The sequence below is a fragment of the Telmatherina bonti genome (genome assembly GCF_933228915.1).
Source record: "Telmatherina bonti genome assembly, chromosome: 10".
Taxonomy (NCBI): domain Eukaryota; kingdom Metazoa; phylum Chordata; class Actinopteri; order Atheriniformes; family Telmatherinidae; genus Telmatherina; species Telmatherina bonti.
In genome coordinates, this window is record NC_136628.1 from 23,606,641 (window position 1) to 23,629,543 (window position 22,903).

At 38.1% G+C, this 22,903-nt stretch overlaps 2 protein-coding genes across 2 annotated transcripts in view; both read left to right on the top strand.

Annotated features, from left to right (window-relative positions):
- Positions 1–11,470: 11,470 nt before the first annotated feature.
- gsx1 (GS homeobox 1) lies at positions 11,471–12,442 on the top strand (the record flags this gene model as incomplete). Its single annotated transcript, XM_079248031.1, is given in 3 exon segments — positions 11,471–11,560; positions 11,564–11,984; positions 12,090–12,442. Coding segments are annotated over 3 exon segments (864 nt in total).
- A 9,705-nt stretch (positions 12,443–22,147) lies between these two features.
- kif20a (kinesin family member 20A) overlaps positions 22,148–22,903 on the top strand; it is a gene marked incomplete at its 3' end in the record, with an annotated part of 51,609 nt that continues 50,853 nt past the window's right edge. The window contains exon 1 of the mRNA XM_079247286.1: positions 22,148–22,396. Within this exon, the coding sequence (XP_079103412.1) occupies positions 22,269–22,396 (128 nt within the window). The 5' untranslated portion in view covers positions 22,148–22,268. The remainder of the gene's footprint in view (positions 22,397–22,903) is intronic.

A 22,903-nucleotide genomic window follows, 5' to 3' on the forward strand; every position in this document is an offset into this window, starting at 1 on the left:
ATGTGAACTAAACTTGGTTTCACTATTAAACACACAGCTTAGTTCTAATGTTGATTTTCTTCACTTTTATTTGACAAAATGTTTAAATGATCTCCTATCACCATCACTCAGGAACGATGGTTCCCTATCTTTAATGGTTGGCAATGGTTAACAATCTTTCCAGTTTAAAATGAGATGTTGGACAGTTATTAACCCAGTTTTAGTGGTTTCTGCAATATCCTTAGCTGTTTTCTCTGCTTGATGCATGTCAGCCATTCTCCATTGTGGTATATGTATGAAGAATTTACCAAAATTATCCTTAACTTGGATAGCATATTCCTCTTTGACACCTCCACCACAGAGTTTTATTCTTTTGTTCAAACCTCCCCCCTGCCATGGCTCAAACCAGCAACCTTCTGACTGTCTGTCTGTCTGCCCTTTAGTCTGCATACATCAGCAAGGAAGACCACCTTAGACTCATGAAACAGTTTGGGTGTCATTTAACAGATCTTGTGAGACCTCAGACATCCCCAAAAATAGATATATTTCTGTCAAATTTATTATTATTGTGCATGAGATATATTGTATGAAGACATCCGTCATCTCTATGCTAACCTGAAACAGGAATCACATGTGTCCTGGTTCCGCTCAAGTCTGCCTCTCGGCCTTTGCTGCATTCAGCAGGAGATGGTCCTGCTCACACCATTTGGCAGAGGGGTCCAGTAGGCTCATCAGTCATCGCAATGGTGGAAATACGTGACATGGAATGTACAGTGCTGCGATGGACTGGTGATTTGTCCAGGGTGTATCCTGCCTCTTGCCCAGTGATTGCTGGGATAGGCTCCAGCTTCCCTTCGACCCTTGATTGGATGAAGTGGTTAAGAAAATGGATGGATGGATTGTACCGTGATGGAGTCTACGGATTACATGCAGTAAAGAAAAATCTAATAAAAGCAGATGAAATTGACAACAGAATACATAAGAAAATAAGTACATATATCATGATGGTAATACTTTTTTCCTTGCATTTCTCATATTTTCCATAGTTTTGACGTGCCTTTCTCACTGCATCAACACGCTAATGCATACCAACTTGTGTTTATTAAAAAAGAAGGCCTCTTTCTTTTCCTGTTCATAGCACTCTGCTGGCAGTGAACTAGCTACAAATGGGTATTATTCAGAGTGAAGAGATTCATTTTGGGTTTTGTCAGGACTTTAGAGTAGTGTGAAAGTTGGTGTCAGTGGACCCCTGGCCTTGATTGGCTCAAAGCCAGTGTGTTAGTTTCTATGGTAATGGCGAAATAGTAACTACCTCCCAGCAGCGTCCCGCCGCGTGTCGCCTCCTCAATAGAGTGCATCTGCAGAAAATAGGGGACCCTGTGAGATGGTCAGTGACCCGTCATCACACTGACTCTCACATAAATGGTCATATATAGACACTGAATTAGCCTAAAGCTCCCTTTCACACTGTTTACGTCATAACTCTTGCAAGAAAGTTGAGACTGGGCCATATATTCCCTGTTTTGATAAAAGCAGAGTGTGAGACAGAGTAAAAAGCCGTCGCAGAGGTCATTAGGATGGAGGATGGGGGGAATGAAATGCAACGGCTGAGTGGGAGAAAAAAAATCCAACAAAGCTTACTCCAAATCACAATACCTCCAATAGAAATTAGAGAAGAAAAGGGGAAATTAAGTTATGAAAATCATACTGGGGGTTTGCTTTAACTTATGCAAATGTACCTACATTTTTTTGTTGGGTTGCCCTCACCCAGGAGACAGACAGCGTCTGCCTTATGTACAGTTTAGTGTTTGAAAAAAAGACACTTCAAATTTAGATGATAAAAATGATCTCTTTCTCCTCAAAAAGCCCCAAGATTTCCTCACGTTAAATATTAAAAAAAGAACTCAACCGTAGTGTAAGAAATTTAGGTGTTTTTAGTGTCAGTGTGTTGACAGTCGGACCTTTGTATTGTAGAAAATGAGAACAATTCCAAGACAATTGAGACTGCCAAAAGGAGGCTAATGTGAGATGAATGGAGAGGAAATGGACCAAACTGCAGGAGGTCATTAATGAGAAAGCAATAAACTCAAAGGAATAAGTAGGTTTATTTTCAGCTTCCTTCAAGATTTTAGCTTGTTTTTCCCACAGCTCTTCTCCTCCAGTTCTTCAGGGAGGGAGGATACACTGATAGAGTAATCATGAACTGCTGAGCTGGAAATAAGTAAGTAATGATTACACAAGTAGAATTTGTGGGGGTGTTTATCTCCCCCTTTCTCTCCCGCTCTACTCTCTGACCTCACTCCTCCTTAACTCTTACCCCCCTTGGTGATTTCCCATGGGCCTCCTATTGATTCAATTAAGTGAGCACACAAATACCGTATGCTTTTTCTCAACCAACCACAAAACGGCCAGGCAGCTGCATCCAGTACTACTGGTTTTCCTAACATGACCTTTAAAATTGTTTAAAAAAAAAGGAACCTGTTTGTTTTTAATAATTGCCCCTTATCTACTTACGCATTGTTAAGCAGGCCTTACTGGAAACATCACAGCATCAAACACCAAAACTAGGAGCAAAACAGTGAATGAAGGGACGGAAAGAGGGGAGGATCAGAAAAGTAAAGTGATGAAAAGGAGGGTGGTTCTGTGCCGTTATTCAGCTTTTTTTTCCTCCACAGTAATGTCTCCTATGTAATGCCTACAGCATATCAGTCTCCAAAGAGAAATGAGGCATACACAACATCGCAAAAAGATGCTTTGCTTTCTTTGACTTTTGTAGATGTGAGACTGTTCATGAATAGAGGAAAAGGAACAAAGAGGCCAGTGTGGATGAAGGCACTATCGTTGACATCCCCAGCACTTTGAACAACTTGTCAGTGCAGACACTGAAGCAACTGCACTCTGTCACATTTGTGTACAAACCCCTTGAAAGGGCTTGCTGACCTGCCCATATCCCTTTATTGGGGTTCAAATGGCAAGAGGCATTCATTGTGTCTGGGAGAGTTCATTAAATTCATTGGTTTGACCCGTTATTTCTGGGCCAAAAGTCTACTGATTTGGAAAAATGTGAGTCAGCCATATGCAATAGCCGACTGACCTCCACAGGGTAACGAACCCTTTTGAAGAGCATTTCAAGGCTTTTTTATGAATGGGGTCAAAGGGGAAGTTTGAGGCATATCTGTAGCAGAACCAATGGATTTACATCAAAAGGAAATTTGAAATCATCCAAAGATATTTAGACCTCTAATCGCTTTTTTTTTTTTTTACTCATATTGCAAAGCACAACACAATTTCTAGCTATTTTTATTTAAAGATGAACCTGTGAGGATGATGAAACCTTTAAATTCCACAACAGATTTGGAGGTTTTAGTAGTTAACTGAATGTTTTAGGTAACAGAGTGAGGTGAGGAATTTTTTTGGTAAAGAATAAAAAAAAAGGGGAAAAATTGACTTATTATGTTTCTAATATCAACACATTTTGATGTAAATAAGCTCATTAGATAAACTAAACTCTAGGTTTATTGTCTCTGGGGTATGTTTCTCTCTTATCCTTCTCAGAAAGCCCGAGGCCCACAGCATGTAGGGCTTTTTTTTCAGGCATATGTTGCACATGGAAGAAATGATGTGTGACTATTTAAAATAAAGCTAAAATTGAAAAAAAAAAAAAAAAATTAATTGGTTGGGTATACAATAAAAGTTTACAGTAAATCATTAATCAGATTGTTTTATTTCAAAAAGATTTACTTTGATATAATGTTATATAGATCTCTAGATGGCTAGTTTCAAGGATCTGTATTTGTGTCTATCTATCTATGACATTTAGTGTATAATTGGTTAAACACTTATAACCATTTTTCATTTAAAATAACCTCTGACTTGTTAAAACTACTTATATAATGGTCAAAACCAAATATTACAAATATGTTTCTACATGTTGTTGTATTGTAGTTCATTGTGCTGAATTGGATTTGTTCGTCCTTCTTCAAACGTATTTCTAGAAAGAGATGTGCAAACCATCTGATTCAGTTTTAATCAATTACTAGAAAAGTTCAGGGAAATTGGTTAAAATGATCTCATTTTTATGTCGTTTTTATATTGTTGTGCACGTGTTTTCAGTGTTTCAACTAAGTCCTCTGTATTGTCTTTCGTTGCTCTGCCTGATCCCAGTTCTCTCCAGCTACACAGGCTACAAGGCTACAAGACAAAACACAAAATATAATAAATACATTAATGCATGTTAATTAAAACACAGAAAAAATGTAAATCAAAACATAACTAATGAAAAAATAAGACCACTTGCACCATTATTGTATATCAAATTATGAGGTTTTATTTACATATTAACTATGCCCTGCTGCTTTTTTAAATGAATAATTTTGTCCATATCACTTTTAAATCGTTATTATTATTATTATTATTATTATTATTATTGTTGTAATTGTTTTTCTAAGAAATGTTCCTATATATATATTGTATAAAAACAAAACACATTTCGTAAACTGAAATGCTTTTTAAAAAGTTTATCCACACAGTAGGCAAAAACACGAGTGTAAATATTGTAAATACATAGAAATATTTTTGCATCTTCCAAAATAAAAATAAAAAAAGAATAGGAATGGATTATGATGGGTTTTTATTGGCTCACACTTTCTAAAATTCAATATGGACACATTAAAAGGTTTGCCCCATCATAACAGTCTGTCCATTTTTCCTGGGCAAACTGTTTCCTTACTGTTAACAATCACTTAAAATATTTACAATCTCCATTATTTCCAAAATGAAACAAAATCTGTGACGTTTCACAAAGAAAAAGATGTTTACTCTTTGATATCAAAACATATATTAACCAACAATAATAATTGCATCATACACAATAAAGATAATAATAATAAATAAATAAATAAATAATTATAAAAACAAAATCAGCAAGTGTAAGCAATACTTGACAATTTATTTGGTCTTTCAATTAAACAAGAACTTTCTGGTCTGACTGTTTGCATCTGTGATCATCTCCCTTTGACGCTGAAATGTCCAAAATGATATCAGACAGGGGTGTTGTATTGTCATCCAGATGGGTAAAAAACAAAGGACAGGTCTGAGTATGCGTGGATATAATATAAAAGCTACGTTTTCTTTCCTTTAACTCTTTACATTGATCCTTCAGTTATTTGTTTTCAATCTTATTGTAATTTTAAGGCCGTATTTGGGACATCACTATGACTAGGCTGACCGACATGATCTGATACTTACTAAAGATCACTTACTAAAGTGATATTGTTAGTTTTACAATCTAGCATCACATATATTGAAGACTGTTTCATTTTCTTCCTCTTCGTGTGCCATCTTTATCATCACATTATTATTATTATTCATTTTATTATTATTTATTATTATTATTATTATTATTATTATTATTATTATTATTATTATTATTATCTTTTTTCCATCTGAGCCCTAATGTCATATCATAAATATGATCTTGCATCTACCACACAGCTCTTTTCTAGGTATCTGTTTGTTTGTTCATCAATAGAATAAGCACAAATTTCTCTGCATTGACACTGTTGGTGCAGCCAGCTGTGTGGAGACAGGCATAGCTCTGAGGATGTGCATGGCAACAGTACTTGACCTGGACTCAACCACATCAGAGAGGCCCTACACAGCAGACGGAGGAATAAATTTGGATCCCAGATATATCACCAGAGAGCATTATCATCAGTGAAATATTAATAAAAAGGGATTCTAGAAATTTGTGATTGAAACAGACCTTTTTCAAACATGTACACCAGCTCTGAATTCCTGTTTCTCTTTCCTTCTCATTTGTATAATATGCAGAATATTCTTGTTGGACCCATGACTGTTGAAATTGTATAAGTAAGATTTATAGCAGAAATTGATATATCTGAAATATATAGTTTGTAAGTCATATCTCAGTAACAATAGTATGTCATCAATAATAAACTTTAGAAAGGCAATTTGAAAATCTCTCTGTGAAAACTCAGATAAGAAAACAACTGCAATAACTTACATTGTTTTTTATTTATTTATTAGCCGATTACATGAATATGGTTATATACACGACTGAATGTATTCCGTTAACAACCTAGTGTCTAATTGTATTTCTGCTTTAAGGTTGAATGCAGGAAGAATGGGTCGCAGGAAGCTGGAGCTTATTCCTGTAATCACTGGGAGAAAGCCAGGTACACCCAGGACAGGTCGCAGATTCATCACGGGGCCGACTGACAAAGTCATAACAAATTCAGAAAATGGTAGATTAAAGAAAAATAAATCATTATAAAAAGTAGAAATAATTTGGTTAGAGGAGAAAAATTTGTGCAGCTCAAACAAAGTCCAGAACGACTAATGTGAACCAGCCGAGGATGATTGGAAAAGCACAGAAGAGGAAGTGTGATGATATGGGGCTAAATTAGAATAAAAAACAATGGAAATGAGACATTTATAGATAGATTTATACATTTTTGTGGCTATACCATGATGCCCTTTAGAAATGTAGGTGGAGGAGGAATGTGCCAACAAGATTAGGATCCAAAGCAGTCAAAATCACACAAGAATATCTAAAGAAAAACAAATATGCTGGCTAAAGATGTCCCTTCACTTGAATTGTTCAACGTCTTTAGGGATTACCCAGCTTCCTAAAGGTATTTAACAACAGAGCATCTTTACTGGTGTCCATAAGGTCATTATCAATATAAAGAGAAAATAATAGAAGCTTTGATTGTCAGTTGACAGAGGGGGGGTGGACTTGGGGTTCAGTGTCTTGCCCAAGGACACTTCAACACATAGCCAGAGGAAGCCTGGAATCGATGTCCCAACATTCCAGTTGAAAGACGACTGCTCCTGAGCTACAGCTGCCCAAGTGGACTGACCTCTGCTGCGCAGATCCCCAATTGTGGTGGATTTTTTTTTTTTTTGATGGAACAAATACATGCAACACAGTTTGTGGGGGTTGATTTTAAATCGTTTACAGAGAGTGTATTCCTGTTGTATATCATGTTTTTTGTGCTTTCACAGCAACGCTGCATGTGATTTTTACACTTCTTAAATGAACAGATTTGCATTTATTTTAATTAAAAAATGTTTAATGATTAAATCAGTAAGTATTTGATTGGAAGGATGGAGTTTTGTGTTTTTTATCTTGTGCAAATATAGATTCATAAACATGCATATAAGATTAAGTGGTGATTCTCAACCCTCAGTGAGTGTGATTGTCAGAGGTTGTTTGTGTCTCTGTGATGGACTGTCGACCTGCCCAGGGTGTGACCAACCTTTTGCCTGATATGAGCTCCAGCCCTGACACAACCCTGAATTGGGGGAATAAGTGGGTTTACAAAATGGATATATGGAATTGACATAAGCACTCTGTTGCAGATCTTTTCATCCATTTTACTTTTGTAGATTCCTAAAGAGACATTTACAATCTCACTCTTCAACCTTTTATTCTTGCACTGTGAGGCTTTCAAGGAATCTCTCTGGTCATAACTCGCTGCAACGGGAATTATAATGTGTTATTTAGCATGTCTACAAAAATAAAAAAAGATATGATTTGAAGTGCATTCCTGGTTGTTTTTTTTCTTTTTTTTTTTTTTTTTTTTTTTTTTATTGGACGAGTTACTTATTTAAAATGAATGGACTGAATGTCACCAAACATTTAAGATGGATTTAGTGCTACAAATATTCAGAAAACTACACTGATGCAAAACAAACAAAGAAAATGACTGAAGAAAGTGATTGCTTTTACAAACCATCTACAAAGGCCATTCTTTTACTCATGTTTGCTGGTCTTATTTTAATCATGATCAAAACTGAAGTTGAGTGAGAAATTGATTAAGAGAAAAACTTAATTTAAAAAAATCATAAAATTAAAAACTCTGCACATACAGACTAATCTTTAGTGGGATCAGGTAATGTTGCTATCAACAAACAGCAATAATTTTTAATAGATTATGTGAAAAATGTTACTGAATTTAAAGGAGTTTTTTGTCTTGTTTGTAAAAAAAAAAAAAAAAAAAAGTAGAAAAGGCTGTTATCAGAAATTGACAGTAAAAAAGTGAACAAGTCTCAAATGTTTTTCATTGCTGCTCTGCTTGGTTTTGGCTGAATAAAGCAAAATTGAAACAAAAAATTAAATTGATGAAAGGAGATAATTAACCTTATTTATTGCAGCACAATCACAATGAAGTTTTTATGTTTGTTCCTGTCCACATCAGTGAGTTTTACTGTTTCAGCAGAGAAAGTATAAACATAAAAAATATGAATCCAGATCTGCTTTACAAACTATCTGTCCAAGTTTAATGAAGACTCGTCCAAATGAAACTGAAAAGTTCCAAACCTTCTGAAAAATTAATTTCTGAGACAAAAAGCACCTCAAACACACTTTATGAAAACAATAAATACGTAAAAAATGTTCCATAAACTATTTACAATATAATGTTCTTTTCTTTTTTTATTTTTTAATAACTGAAAGACTCATAATTTATTTAGCCAAAGTAAAATTTATATTTGATCCACTTGCAGTTGTTTAGCTCAGGGATGTGCCTAATGTGGCCTAAATATTATCTCTCTTTTTTTTTTTTTTTTTTTTTTTTTTTTTTTTTTACACACCGTCTCAATTTAAAATAATAATTAAAACAGTCTCCGTGTTTTTACAGTAAGAACTCAAAAGAAAACAGAAGCTGTGATGTTTCTTCGTTTGTTCAGTCAAGTCCAAATTCACCTGTGGAGCCTTATATCTGTCACTTAACGCAGCCTCAGCTGACAGCATCTCTTTGTCCGTCCTCTCCTCTCTTAAGGATTCATTAGTCCCTATAGACTCCAGCGGCCTAAACATATTGCACCATTCAACTGGTACTTACGTGTCATCTGTTATCTATTGGACTGGTGTTTCTGGTGAGCATATGAATGATAATCAGGCCTTTGTGTGTCCGTGGAGGTGCAGCGGGATCTGCAGCCTGTGATGTTGCCCCAGGGGCAGATTAGGATGGGCAGCCGGCCCTCTGTGTCACGTCGACAGTCACAGCGCCCATCCACGGCTGGGCCAAGCCCCACTGGGACCTTAAATCCTGTTACACTGTCAGCTAAAACCATCATTTGTATTAGAGATGTGTGGGTGTTTAAGTGTGTGTACATATTAAGAGAGGGGGGATAGTGTCTTAAGCTATGAATTATTCATATAAAAAAGAAAAGGAGATATTGACTACATCTCCATAAACAGACTGCTCTCTTTATGTCATCAGGCACGAGATTTTTGGGTATAATTGTGCAAAAAAAGCCCCCTGAAAATGTGCTTCACCAACGGCACAGCAGGCACTGGTCAGTGTTATCATCTGGGATAAATTTGAGTGATGGCAATTGTTCCAACTTAATATCTTATAAATAATTTACTATTTCAGGGGCATCGCTTCCCCCCACTATCAAACATTGATGTTAAGAAGCTTTGCCAGCCCACAGCTGTATGCTGAACACATGGAGCAATGCTGAATTAGTCTGTTTCGAAGAGGAGTGACAAAAAAAAAAAGGGGGGGGGGGGAATCCACAGATATGAGAGTGATGACGCATTATCATAAGTGGCTATAGATGTATATTTATTTATTTAGCTTGAAGCTTGTGCAGAAATGCAACCGAGTCGTTCCAGTGTGAGAGTGCTATTTTCCTCGATTATTTATCTCAGTAACAAGTGATTATGGAGAATGAGATTCTTTGCACTTCTGGCCCGCGCCTCCAGAGGGAGGTCAAAACTATTTGTCAGTCTCCAGTTGGGTTTGCAAATTAGGATGAGCCTCCCTGCGTGGCGACCCATGAAAGCACTATTCCTATCCACAGGATGACTGCTGTACATAATTTGAAAATTAGGGCTTTTGATAACATCTTTATGTTGAGCAACGGGCACCAGTCTGCCCCCAGACTGCTACAGGGAAAATACATTTTTAAATTTGACAAATGTCACTTATATTTAAAGTTTTAGCGCATACAGATGAGTTTTCCCGCAACTTAAATAGCAGGTATATGTGTTTAAACATATTACCTTGTTTTAAACGCACATAAAAGCAAGAGATTTGTTATTTTCCCCATGTTTTGCAACAAGATTGACAGACTGATGATGGTTAATTCATTGCAGGAAATTAGGGGACATACTAATGGGAAAATGAAAATGGCTCTTACCGATCCAACAGGTTTTTGACCCTCTGATTGGATCTCATTAAAACGGTTACTGCTCCTTATTTGTTCCTACTTTAATGGCACAACCTAATTCCAAAATGTACGGGGTGATGCTCACAACATGCCCCTAACACGAGGAGAAAACGGATAGGATCGCACTCTGACATGCTCTGGAGCTGAAGAGTAGACTCGCACACACAGTAAAAACACATGACTAAATATTGCACGTCGTGAAAGGAGATAAAACTCCTGATTTCAGGATGTTGGGTCATGAAAATGAAGTAGCGGCTATGTTTATACTGAAGCGAGAATGCCGTCATGTAAATGAAGCACATTCCACTATTTACTCACATATTACGGTTCCCATCTCTTTGAAGATTTGGTTCAAAAAGTGCTTAAGTGAAAGAAAATGTTTTCCTATTACTTAATTCAATCAGAGCGCGAGGCGGGGGTTTCATGCGCAGCGCACAGGGCTCCTCTATGACAGAGTCGCCTTTGTTGCGCCTATCCGCCGCTGTCACACACTTTAATTCGACTCTCTTTCTCTCTCATTGAAAACCCTCCACAATGACATTCAATAAGGGCCGCAGAATGAAAACCTGGTTATTTTTACATATTCTTTCCCCCGACTCGGCAGGGGCCCGAGCAAAGGAATTAATCACTGCTCTTTAACAGCACTGCCTTCAGGCAATGACTTGTCCCTTTTATTTGTGCCCAGAAATGACACATTAACCCTAAAATGGATATGCCTAAACTTTACATTCAGCTGTTGGTTTGTTTATGCACCGCACTGTCACTGAAGCCACACAAGTGCAGAAAAACGTGTAAGTGTAATGATTATTGGTGTTGTTTAAAAAAAAATTAAATATACTGGCTTTAATAACATTAAACATCACAATATAAATATATATTTTTTGTGAAATAACTGATATGAAATTTCTGTCCTTTACCTGTTGTTAATAAAAGTGACGCCTCCCAAAATACAAACCATCATTTGGTAAAAGAAGTTAGACATAACTAACAAGCAACTTATGTGATATATAAAAAGAAACGTTACTAAATACCAAATTTCAAAGTGTGGCAGGAACTTTTTCTCTCAGAAATGTAAGCTCCTCGCTATGATAAAAATGAGTGATGATAAAAGGGAGAATGGGCAGTGCCGCTTCTTGCGGCGTGGGTGGGGCTGACAAGAATAGACTACATTATGCAGTTCATTTAGTTAACAAGTGAAATAATGGGGAAGCGTGCAGTGGGAATGCCGAGAGAAAGGCACAAAACCCTATTGAGAGCTCTTGGCCGCTTGCAGCGTAACCGTCACATGGCCGAACCGAGTCCACCTCAGCTATTTAAGGAGAGTCTGTGCGCCTTCAGCACCACTTCGCTGTCCACTGTCCCGAAGAGAGCACGCTGACGCACCCGACGACGCACACCGCTGAGCAACAAATTCGTAACCATGCCGAGGTCCTTTCTTGTGGATTCCTTGATTTTAAGGGAGACAAACGACAAGGGGAATGAGAATAGCACACCTTTATTCCCGTACGCCGTGCACTCGCCGCACCACCCGCACGGGCTGCCGGGCTCGTGCCACTCCAGGAAAGCCGGGCTGCTGTGCTTCTGTCCGCTGTGCATGGCAGCTTCCCAGCTCCATCCGTCTCCTCCGACACTGCCATTCCTCAAAGCATCCTTTCCTCCCTTCACTTCACAGTACTGCCACTCCACTCTGTCAAGGCAACACTCTTCATCCAACAGCGTTAACCTCAGTCACGGACCTGGGATTTACCAAGCTGCGTACTCAGTTTCAGACCCGCGGCAGTTCCACTGCATCTCCATCGGTAAGTAAGAATGTTTTACATTTCACTGTGAGGCGCCAGGACATTCTTTCTTGTGTTTCCATGAAGGTGCTCTTACTGACAGATTTTTTTTATGACTTTTCACAGACAACAGCAACAGTAAACTTCAGAGCAGCAAACGCATGCGCACCGCCTTCACCAGCACGCAACTTTTGGAGCTGGAGCGGGAGTTCACCTCCAACATGTACCTCTCCAGACTGAGGCGCATCGAGATAGCCACGTACCTGAACTTGTCTGAGAAGCAGGTGAAAATCTGGTTCCAGAACCGCAGAGTGAAGCACAAAAAGGAGGGCAAGGGCAGCGGCCAAAGGACTGGGTCGCATAACTGCAAATGCTCCTCTCTGTCCGCCACGAGATGCTCGGAAGAAGAGGACGATGATATTCCCATATCTCCCTCCTCGTCCGAAAAGGAGGACGTGGACCTGTCTGTTTCCCCATGAACTCCCTTCAGAACTGTTCTTTGAAAGATTGTGCTTTCAATTTATTTGAATCCAGCCAAGAAAGAAAGCAAAGACTGTGCCACTCATTTCCAGTCGATTGTACATATAAACAGATCATATTCCATCAGGGTGCTGCTCTCCCTGAATAATTGTATAGCTGTATACATGTTGTACGTTTTGTATGTAGTTTTTTTCTGAAAACAGTCATTTTGTTGTTGCCAATCAAATGCGTATGGTAGGCATGTTTGTAAAGACAAACCCCCAAAACAATAGCAACATTGTTTATTAGTATTTGAGGTGAAACAGTATTTTGTACCACACTTGGTGAGTACCGATTAGATTCATGCTGTGTGGATAGAGACGCTTTGAAATACGGCAAGATGGAGAGGGAAAAAAATTCCACCACTGTCACGTGACTGAGACCACGCTGAAATTATATCTTGAGTGTAATGGAAAAGTATTTATTTATTTAAAAATGTTGATACTTAAATAAAAATATGTCTGAGGCTCTATAGACGTGGCGGTTTTGTGAATTACATGTGAATTTTGCGCACCACCGATTTGGCATCTTGTTATATATATGAGTAGCAAGAAGGCAGTTAACTATATCATTTCAGTAGTGTTTGGTTAAAGTAGTAATAAAATAGATGTTTACAGTTATTCAAACTGTCTCTGGCTGCGGCTTGCAGGAAGCGCGCGGGCATCACTTACATTGTTGCGCCTTACAGTCACAATACTTAGTTTCAGGGCAAATCTAAATATAAAATACAATCTCTCCATGAAACGTAAATTGCTCTGGCGATGCGTAATTAAAATGTATAAAAGGTAAATTATTATCTATTTAGTAGTTTTCTTTTTTAAATTTCCATACTACCCTTCCTCAGATAGGAACCAAAAACATTCTTGAGAATCTAAGAAGCAATTGGATTATTTGGGACTAAGCGGGCAGACCGAACACTTAATAACCCTTATCAGACCCAAGTGATAAAAGCGCTATTCTGTGGTCCTCTTGTGTGATTTCCCCGAGGGACACTCAGCCCAGATATCGTTGCCTGCCCCTGCCCCTTTGGAGCTCTTTTCATGTTTCATACCAGCTGAAATGATCTGTCTCGTGCGACCGAGTTAATAATCTCCGTGAGTGTATAATGGTGCATCAGGGCAGTGCATATCTTAAGATATCAATCTAACATGAAAATAAATGAGGAAAGGACACAATTTGGTGCCCATGACCCAGATTGGTCCTATTGTTAACTGCTCCTCGCAGCTTCTAGTCAGTTTTATGAGTTGCAGGTGCATTTTTGGGCCCATACAAACATATCCGGCTGGGTCAGGTTTATACATGAAATAACAAAACACAAAATTCTATATCAGTATAAAACTATTGTATATATTTGAAACCATAAAAGTGGAATAAATTGTGTCAAGTATGATGACACGCAGCTTCTTCAATTATGAAAAAATATATTAATAAGCTTTTGGGGGGCAAAAACATTTAATACATGTTTAGGTAAAAAGTGTTTTTTTTTTCAGCTGCTCATTTGTATCTTTATGTTCAGTTAAAAACATGTTGATGGTTGAAAAGAACCTTTTAATCCTTAAAAAAAGAAAGCCAAGGCTGCACTTCAGTCTATCAGCCTTTTTTTTTTCTCTCGACCATTTTACGCACCGCTACAGCTGCTCCGTGAGAGGAGCTGTAATTGTCAAAATGATATTTCTGCTATTGAATGGATTTATAATGATATTTACAATACTTGAACACCTTTAAAAACTTTTTTTTAAAGGGAGGGAAATATGTTCTTAAACTGCGTAGAGACAATCTGCATCAGTGTGTCATTTTTGGATGTAAAGTTTCACTCGTAAACTTTAATTTAATTGTTCACTTAAACATTTAACAAAACTCTAATATTTGCATTTGTTAAGATATCGGATTAGGCTATTTTGTTAATTGCACCAAAGAGCCCCATTTTGCTCACAACGTTCTCTGTAAAGCGCCCTTTATCCATTCAATAGCCCGGGGGTATGCGCCCTGGGGGAGCTTATACGCTCGGTGCTCCAAATGCTCAATTTATTTATTCTTAATTTTGTGCCGATCAATTCATTGAAGCAAAAAGGACTACGGTGTCTTTTTAAAAAGAAGAAAAGGGAATTGTGGACGTAACCTTGACGGAGCTGAGGAGAGGGCTCCCCTGACGCTGGAGAGCCGCTTGAGTCAACAGGCGCCCATCTAGCAGACTCGCCCTTGTCTTTATTCTGGCTAATTTTTTATTTACGGCTTTTCTTTGACATGTCTCTTATCTATCAGATTAAAAGAACAGCTTGTAACAAATCAGTCTGCACGATTTACAACAGCATTAAAAGGGGACAAAGGGAGCAGGCAGTCAGTACCTGAGAGTCTGGTAGACGGCGCGGCGCTGCAGCTGATTCGATGGTTTGAAAATACGCACGAAACAAAATACTTGAATCCTGAAAAAGAGCCTTTGTACGTTTCTTTAGAAATCAAGCAATTCTGCATGACAAAGGACAATTAATAAGCCGTCTTTTCACGACCAGCAGCTGGTTTCCCCGTCAAGGAAAGTTGGAAAAAATTCAGACTGAATGCGCGCAAAAGCCCTTTGCGCGCAGACAGCAACCCAAGGTGACCCATTTGGCACAGTTAAAATAACCAAGCCGAGGTAAAAGCGAGGGAACTGTCAAAAACATTTAAGCTGAAATATCTTGAAATTGCAAATCCCTTTATGTGGAGGGACGCTGCCGATGTGGGTTAGTCGTACAAAGGAGGTGGTTAAGTTGGAGAGGCTTTGGAAACGGACACGTGGCTTCTCAATGAGAGCTCTTTTTTGACCCGCGTGGCTTGGTGTGGCACTGCACATTCAACTACTTTAAACCAACCCAACTTAATAAATGTTTGGTAAAACTTAACTAGTTAACACAATAAGTTTGTTACAGATCAGTTAGTAAACTTTTAAACAAGTTAAAGCGTTTATAATTTGTTGTTTATTCGTTTTAAAAGTAAAAAAAAAGCGAGCTCCCCTGACTTCCAACCTCGCTTGCAGTGAGTACTTTTATTGTATGACTAGAACTTGATTTGTTTTTTTCTTAAGTTTTAAGGCAAAGCAGGTTTATTGGTACAGCACATTTCATGTACAAGACAATCCATTTAACAGGAAGATGTATATTTATCTTTGCATGCTTTCACAGTGTTCTTCTTCATTATTATTTTGTTTTGTTTTTTTTGTGAGTGTGTGCTGTTTTCCCTTTGTAAATCTGTCTGAATAAAAAGGTCTGCTGCAGCAAGTACAAATGTGAGCGCATGTTTGTGTGGTATTAAAATGGCTAAACGTTTTATTTCTCTCCTAAACATCAGGAATGCAATGAAATGTTCCACATTGCGCTCTTTCACGTTCCTCTGTATTTTACTTTCATGCTGCCAGCTCGGCTTGCATCAGTGGAATGGAAACCACTCGGCTCTTGTCTTATAAACTGTCTGATGTTTTTAAAAAAATCGGAACAACACCAAGTCTCATTATGGATCTGTTGTTGAAGACAAAGTGTGTTGAAGCGGCTGCAAAGACGGAAACAGCTCGTCATTGCCTTGAACTCCGACTGTTTTCGGCTGCAACATTTGAACCCACTCAGCTGTATATAATCTGTTTAACAGCTAATCAGTAGTGTTAGATGAAGGACTGGCACGCAGCCTCACTTTCCATCAGTCCCCCCATCTCTAATTGAATATTCAACTCGCGCACCGTGGCCTGCTTGCCTTTTTATGCGTGTTGAGAATACGCCTTTTTAAATCTCGGCCCATACACAAGCAGTGTCAAAGGTCTGGAAATAATGAACTGCACCGACATGGAAGAGATCCTTGCAGGAGCCGCTGCTGGTGCAAAGTGAATGCTTCTGATTTAGGTTTTTGCTCAGTCTGAGATATTTAGAATATTGTGGGGCTAAAAACTCAAGCGTTATACACACACACACACACACACACACACACACACACACACACACACACACACACACACACACACATATATATATATATATATATATATATATATATATATATATATATATATATATATATATATGTGTGTGTGTGTGTGTGTGTGTGTGTGTGTGTGTGTGTGTGTGTCACTCACCTGTATTCATCTAAGGCGTGAATGGCTTTGGACTCATTACACAAATTGGGAACAAAAGCGTGGTACATCAGTGTTTAGTGGTATTTGGTTGGAGCCCTTAAGAGTCAGGTGATGGTTCGTATTTAATCCCAAGTTTAAAGAGAAGAAAATATGTTGCAGGTTATCTAAGAGAGCTTTGGGTTATCTACTTGTGTGTCATGTATACGCGACTGATTCTGTGGCAGTGGCTGAACTTTACAGTGGATTTATGATGTGGGATCATGTTTTCTGAAAAGGGACGAAAAAAATAAGAGCGTGGCGAAGAAGTCTGTGTACTCAAACTGGCACACAAGCCACACGTTCTTTCAAAAATAGTGTACAATATTTGCGGTATATTAGGCGCGTTCATCTCGAGATAGACTGGGAGCAGCTGTTAATGCTGTGTGTAGAAGCCCCTAACATTTATAAGCCCGAGGTACAGGCCCAAACCACTGTAAATAGGTCTATAGTTGTGCCACGGCTTCGTGGTTTCCTTGAAGTTGCACTGTGGAGCAGGAGCGTCATCTGGTGGCAAACAGCGCGAGATGATCAACTTGGTTGTGAACAAACTGGATTTGTATAGTTGAGAAAGTAAAGTCTGAAAGAACATCTGAACTGAGAAAGTGGCTTACTGTGCTGTTTCTGTTAAAGCAAAGTATGGTAGATAGGGACAAACAAGCACACCACATGCAACTGGTCTGGAATCACATTAGATTATGGGCCCCATCAATCTTAGGGGCCCCTTAATTCTCCTCATTCAGGCACCAGCACAGCAGTCTTAATATGTAGCTTCCAGTGAATTGCATTGTGAAAGGGAGGGGGAAAGTTGCAATTTTTCTTTAGAATAGAAACGTGTACGTTCTATCTGTTGTGAAACTTATCATAAGTACTACGGTTGAGGGAGCTAGTAGGGATAAACTAACCAGATATCACTTAAACATTTAGAAAACCTCTTTGAACATGAAGATTTTGTGTCTCTATGCTTTGGCTAAAATATTTCAAGTAGTAAAGCTATGAAATTTCATACAAATATTCAGGTAAAGTTTTCAGTAGGAAGCCTCTGAGAAATGTCAAGGGGAAAACTGATCAAATCAAGTGTTTTTACTATTAAAAGACTTTCAGAAAGTTGAAAATAACTTAACAAAACTGCATCACGAAACAAAGTCTGTGCTTGGTGGGATAATCTCAGTGGGTTCTCATTTACCAGTAAAGTTTGAACAAATTCAAGCCCAAATCATGAATTTGTTGTCTCTTTTGAAAACACCACTTTTTTTTGGTGACACACAGTGAGAAAGTCCGAGAGAATAATGTGAGAAATAGGTGCTTTTCACAAATCAGCACTATTTTAGAAGTAATCTAGAAATAGTTATATTCCCAATCATCAGTTAAAAAGCATGGGCTCTATACAAATACAAGTGTTTGAAAGTGTATTCACTCTGCCAACATCAGGGAGAAGGACTAACTTGTCCGTACTAACGGAGGGGAAGAAGGTTTAGATGTTCTGGAAAAATTCCAAAGAACTTTACAGACCGATGTTACTGTCAGTCATGTGAGTTTTGTTCCGTGATCTGAAAAAAACATTTGCTTACAACACAAGACACATTTGAAGCTGGCTTCTTGGATTAAGATAAATAAACCTTTGGAGGAAGGCTTTTCTGGTCAAATGTACGGTGGCCACCGTACAAATGAGTCAACATTTGGATAGTTGGGAGGATTTTTACTAACTTTAAAGTTTGTGTTTCCATGCTGCTCTGGGTTGGTTTTGCCCCCAGAGGAACTTCTATATTTCACATAGCTGAAGACATTTTATTTAAACCATCAGCTAGCTGGAACTGGGTCTTCCTAATTTGATACTTTTGGAATAACTCTCCCAAAGACCTGACCTAATCACCAAGCCAAGCAGCTGAAAGTCATCTGATGATCTGTTAGAGGTATTTTAATTTAATGAAGACTTAAGTTCATCCCAGGAGAGCTGCAAATTTCACTGACCTTTACCTACTCTACCACGAAAAATCAAGCTCTGCCTTGTGTGTGTGTGTGTGTGTGTGTGTGTGTGTGTATGTATGTCTCTCTCACACACACACACACACACACACACACACACACACACACACATATATTTATGTGTATATATATATATATATATATATATATATATATATATGTATATATAAGAATATGGTCAAATCTGAGTTGGATCCTATAATAATTTGTTTAAACAAGTTAAAAGATTTTCAAGACTTTTTTTTTTTTATTCCTATAACTTGTAGCAAAACTGATCAAGCATCTTATGTACATTACTTCAGGTTCCACTATCTGACAATTTAGACAAAATTGTGATCTCAATATTTTTTATTCAGATGTTTTTCCTATGAATACATACAGTTCAATCATTTTCAGTATGAACAATTATACAGGAGTTACAAAAACACACAAGAACAACATTTGCCATCCAACCTTTAACTCATTCACCCAGTCCATCCAAACTACAGTATAAAACCACTGTCACATCAGTCACGTTCAAGGTATCTTAAATACACTGTTAACATTCAAACTGATGCATTTATATGTTCTCCCCCAATTGTAGCAAACAGTTAAAGGATATGAGATTGGAAGAAAGAAATAAAGAAGAATAAAAAATCAGGAGATGGTATAATCTGACTGACTTTGAAGCACCATCAAGGTGTGAACACAGTGAATACAGTCAGCATGCACAAAGTCAAACTCCAGTTTCATGTCGGATAAGCAGCTTCAGTTTCACTTCTGATAATATCAAATCATCAAATGACACTTATCTTTATGCTATGTCAACAAAAAGCCACTGAACAAAACTACCACAAAAAGCACAATAATTACAGAAATCTATATATGATGGAATTAAAGGCCTTCTCTGGGTAAATACCATTAATTATTCTTAACTAAGATGATATGTTTCCATTTGAAATAGGAATATCCATTTGAATATTTTTAAGCAAAATCATTTTGTATCAGCTTGCCACAGAGTCTGTCTTTACACACCAGAATTACCTATGAAATGAGCATAATATCACATGTAAATCATTACAGAAATAAATAAACTCAAAATTTTGGCTGTAAAACTGTTTAACAGTTTAAATGTCAGCACTTTAGTTTAGACTTCACACTGCATGCATAGTCCTTGAGGACTAAATATCAGAAGAGGCCACAATCTCCTTCTGCTATATCACTGACAGGCACAGGATGTGCTTATTTGCTGTAGATAAAACCTGATTCCTGTGGAAGTGACAGCAGACACAGTTATCTGAGAAAGAACAAAAATGTTATGAACTCTTTAATGGGCCGAAGGAGAAGTTTGTTCAAACTCCAGGTTAACTCCAGGTACTTTCTGGTAAAAAAGCAAAAGAAAAAAAAGAAACAGTTTCATAAGCTTTTAAAAATAACAGAGAATCTTTCAGGATTAGGTAAAAATGATAGAAATCTATAAAGTTAAAAGACTCAAGGTCACTTATTACATCCCCATATTGTCCACAGATCTCAACTGCTCATCTTTATCTTTCTCATCTAATCAAACGTGTGGGCTCTGCACATGACAAATCAGCAACTCCATGCACTGAGAACACAAATATGAAAAATATATTGAAAAATCTCAATGAGAACCAACAAAACTGATTCGCAAAAGAACTATTCTTAAATTTTGATCCTCTGGAGTAATTCCCTTATACATCAACACTCTGAATCCTAGTTAGCGTGATATAACTCTGTTGTACTTTCTGTGCTGTTTGTCTTCTCACAGTTCCTTCAGCTGGATACCATTTCAAAGTATCCACCTCCTAAGTCGGGAACCACCAAACCAAACTTAGCAAGTCTTTTATACATAAAGTGGTTAGAAACAAACATTAACCTGCTGAAAGAGTAAATTTATACCAGTAGATTGTTGCAGCAGTATCAGCACTTCTCACCCACTGAGATTTTTTTAATGCAGACTAGACACAATGATGGGATTTTTAAAAAAAAAAGTTATTTCTTTGTTATTTTACATCAAGACCATCTTAAAATTTAGTTTGTGGGCTTTCTATAGCAGAAAATGGTAAGTTAAAAAGATTTTTTTCCTTTAATTACCACAATTGACAGCAATACACATGGTAATCTGTGGAGGAAAGTACTTTCTATAATGTATCTCTGTTTTGGATTTGATTTACAACAGAAATACCAGTCAGAGCCAGATGTCTTCACTGCTGCTTTCCTTTGCAAAATACAGCTTGAATCAAGTCATCATTGTTCAAACATGCTTTCCACTTCAAAAACATCCCTTTTTGTTTGTGGAATGAATGCCACAGTGATGGATTGTGTTTTATGCCACTATTTATTATAAGCTCTCTTCATTTGGAATTTTGACTGAGGCAGGACCCAGCACATTTTCATGTACAAGGAGCTACATTGGCAAAGGAACAGGGTTAGAAATAGAGAAGACAAGATCTGCAACTTATATTTTCTAAACATTTTAGTTTGTAATGTTTTCATGGTTACCAAGTTCTCCCTTAAAATTGTTGTTTTAGGTCAATCTGCTGTTTTCCAAGGTAAAAATCTCGGCAGTAAATTTATATTACAGATATTGACTTGATGTCAGCTTTGTAAGTAAACAAATTCTCCAACATGCTGATCCACTGTGACTGTACAACAAATAATATGTGACAGGGTATCATCTCAGATATACAGTAACCTGCTCTCGCTGATTATCTGGAGATAATTTAATGAATGTTTGATGGAAAGCAAATGAATCAACAGAACAAAACAAGGAAAAACTGGGGGAAAATGACTAATTGGAAAAAAATTTCAGTCTTATATACATCATGGCTTCCTCTTCCTGGTTTCTGATTATTTTATTGTCACTCATACGTAATCACTCATGGATAGAGTTAATCACAGATCACTAAATCACTTTGGTCTTAATTTATTATCTGTCCTTCAGTTTCTACATTAGAACTCCTAATGAGATGCATCTGTTTACACGGCGTAGACTCTGTTTCCCAGACACTGGGTGTTCTTGCAGTCACTCGATCTGCCTGTGGCTCCTGCTGTCGAAAACCATAGACCTCCTCTGAGGCTGGTAGAAGCAGCTGGTCGATGTTTCCAGTCTCTGCCCGCTTTTTGGAATAGTCATTTTGTTCTGAAGAGCGATCCCCTCAGGGGTCCTGAAGTTCTCTGCAATCTCTTTAGAATAGACATTCACTGCTGAAGTGTCATTTAGACTCTTGATGGAGGAAAGGAGCTTGCCATCGTCTCCAGAAGATGGATAATCCATTATGGGGAAAGGTGGGCTGAGCAGGATAAGACTCTGAGGTCTCTGTCTGTTTCTGAAGGATGGTCTTTGCAACAAGTTCCCTCTGTTGGGTCTGGGACAATCTACAAACACTTCCAAACTGGGAACGTGTCTCCTGGTTATGACTGGCAGTTCTGGAGTAGATGTGGTCTTCCCAGACTCAGATGATTTCTCAGCATTCGCATGTTTCTGGTGTTTGAGACCAGGCTCTTTATTTTCTAGCTCCTCCTTTAGATCTGACATGATGGAGGTAGGTGCAGCATCGCTTGCATCTGCACACGTTGTAGGACATTCCTTTTCTTGTTCCTTCACTGCCTTAAAATCATTCTCCTGTCGGGACTGAGGTATCTGACTGTACTGCACCTTTGGAGGGATGACTGGCACAGCTTTGGCTTGGCATGTTTTTATCATGAAGGCTGTCCGCACTGATGACACGCTAACGGGGGCAGAGTTCCGGCGAAGAGGAGCCTGCCGATCATTCAGAAAGAGATCCAAGTCAGAGTGTCCCTTGTCTACAGTTCCGGATGAAGCTAACAATCCTCTTTGACAAGAGGAAAATTCTACCGAGTTACGATTTTGCTGATTAGAAATATCTCTTATGCACCGATGCCCCATGTCTAAGTTAAGAGAGAAGGGCCTGTGCTTGGATGAATAATTCTCCTCTCTTTTCTCCGACCCTGCAGCTTCATATGACATTTGTCTGTAAAATCTCTGAGATGACACTGTATTCTTCTGTTTTGTTGTGCTGTACTTTGCCGTTTGAGGTTGTGTTGAGTTGTTGTTCAGACTCAGACGTGTAGGTTTTGTCGGCATATATGCCCACTTTATCTCTGGGTTACTATTGACACTCTGAGGAAAGTTTCCTGACAATCGTTCAGTGCTTTTTGTGAGGGATTGTTTGGGAGTGTCGGCTGGAGGGAATAAAAGCTTTCCAACCTCTGAGCTCAGAGTTTCTCCGTTTGAACTAAAGGGGGACAGCTGGTTAAATAACTCCTCCACATCAGGTGA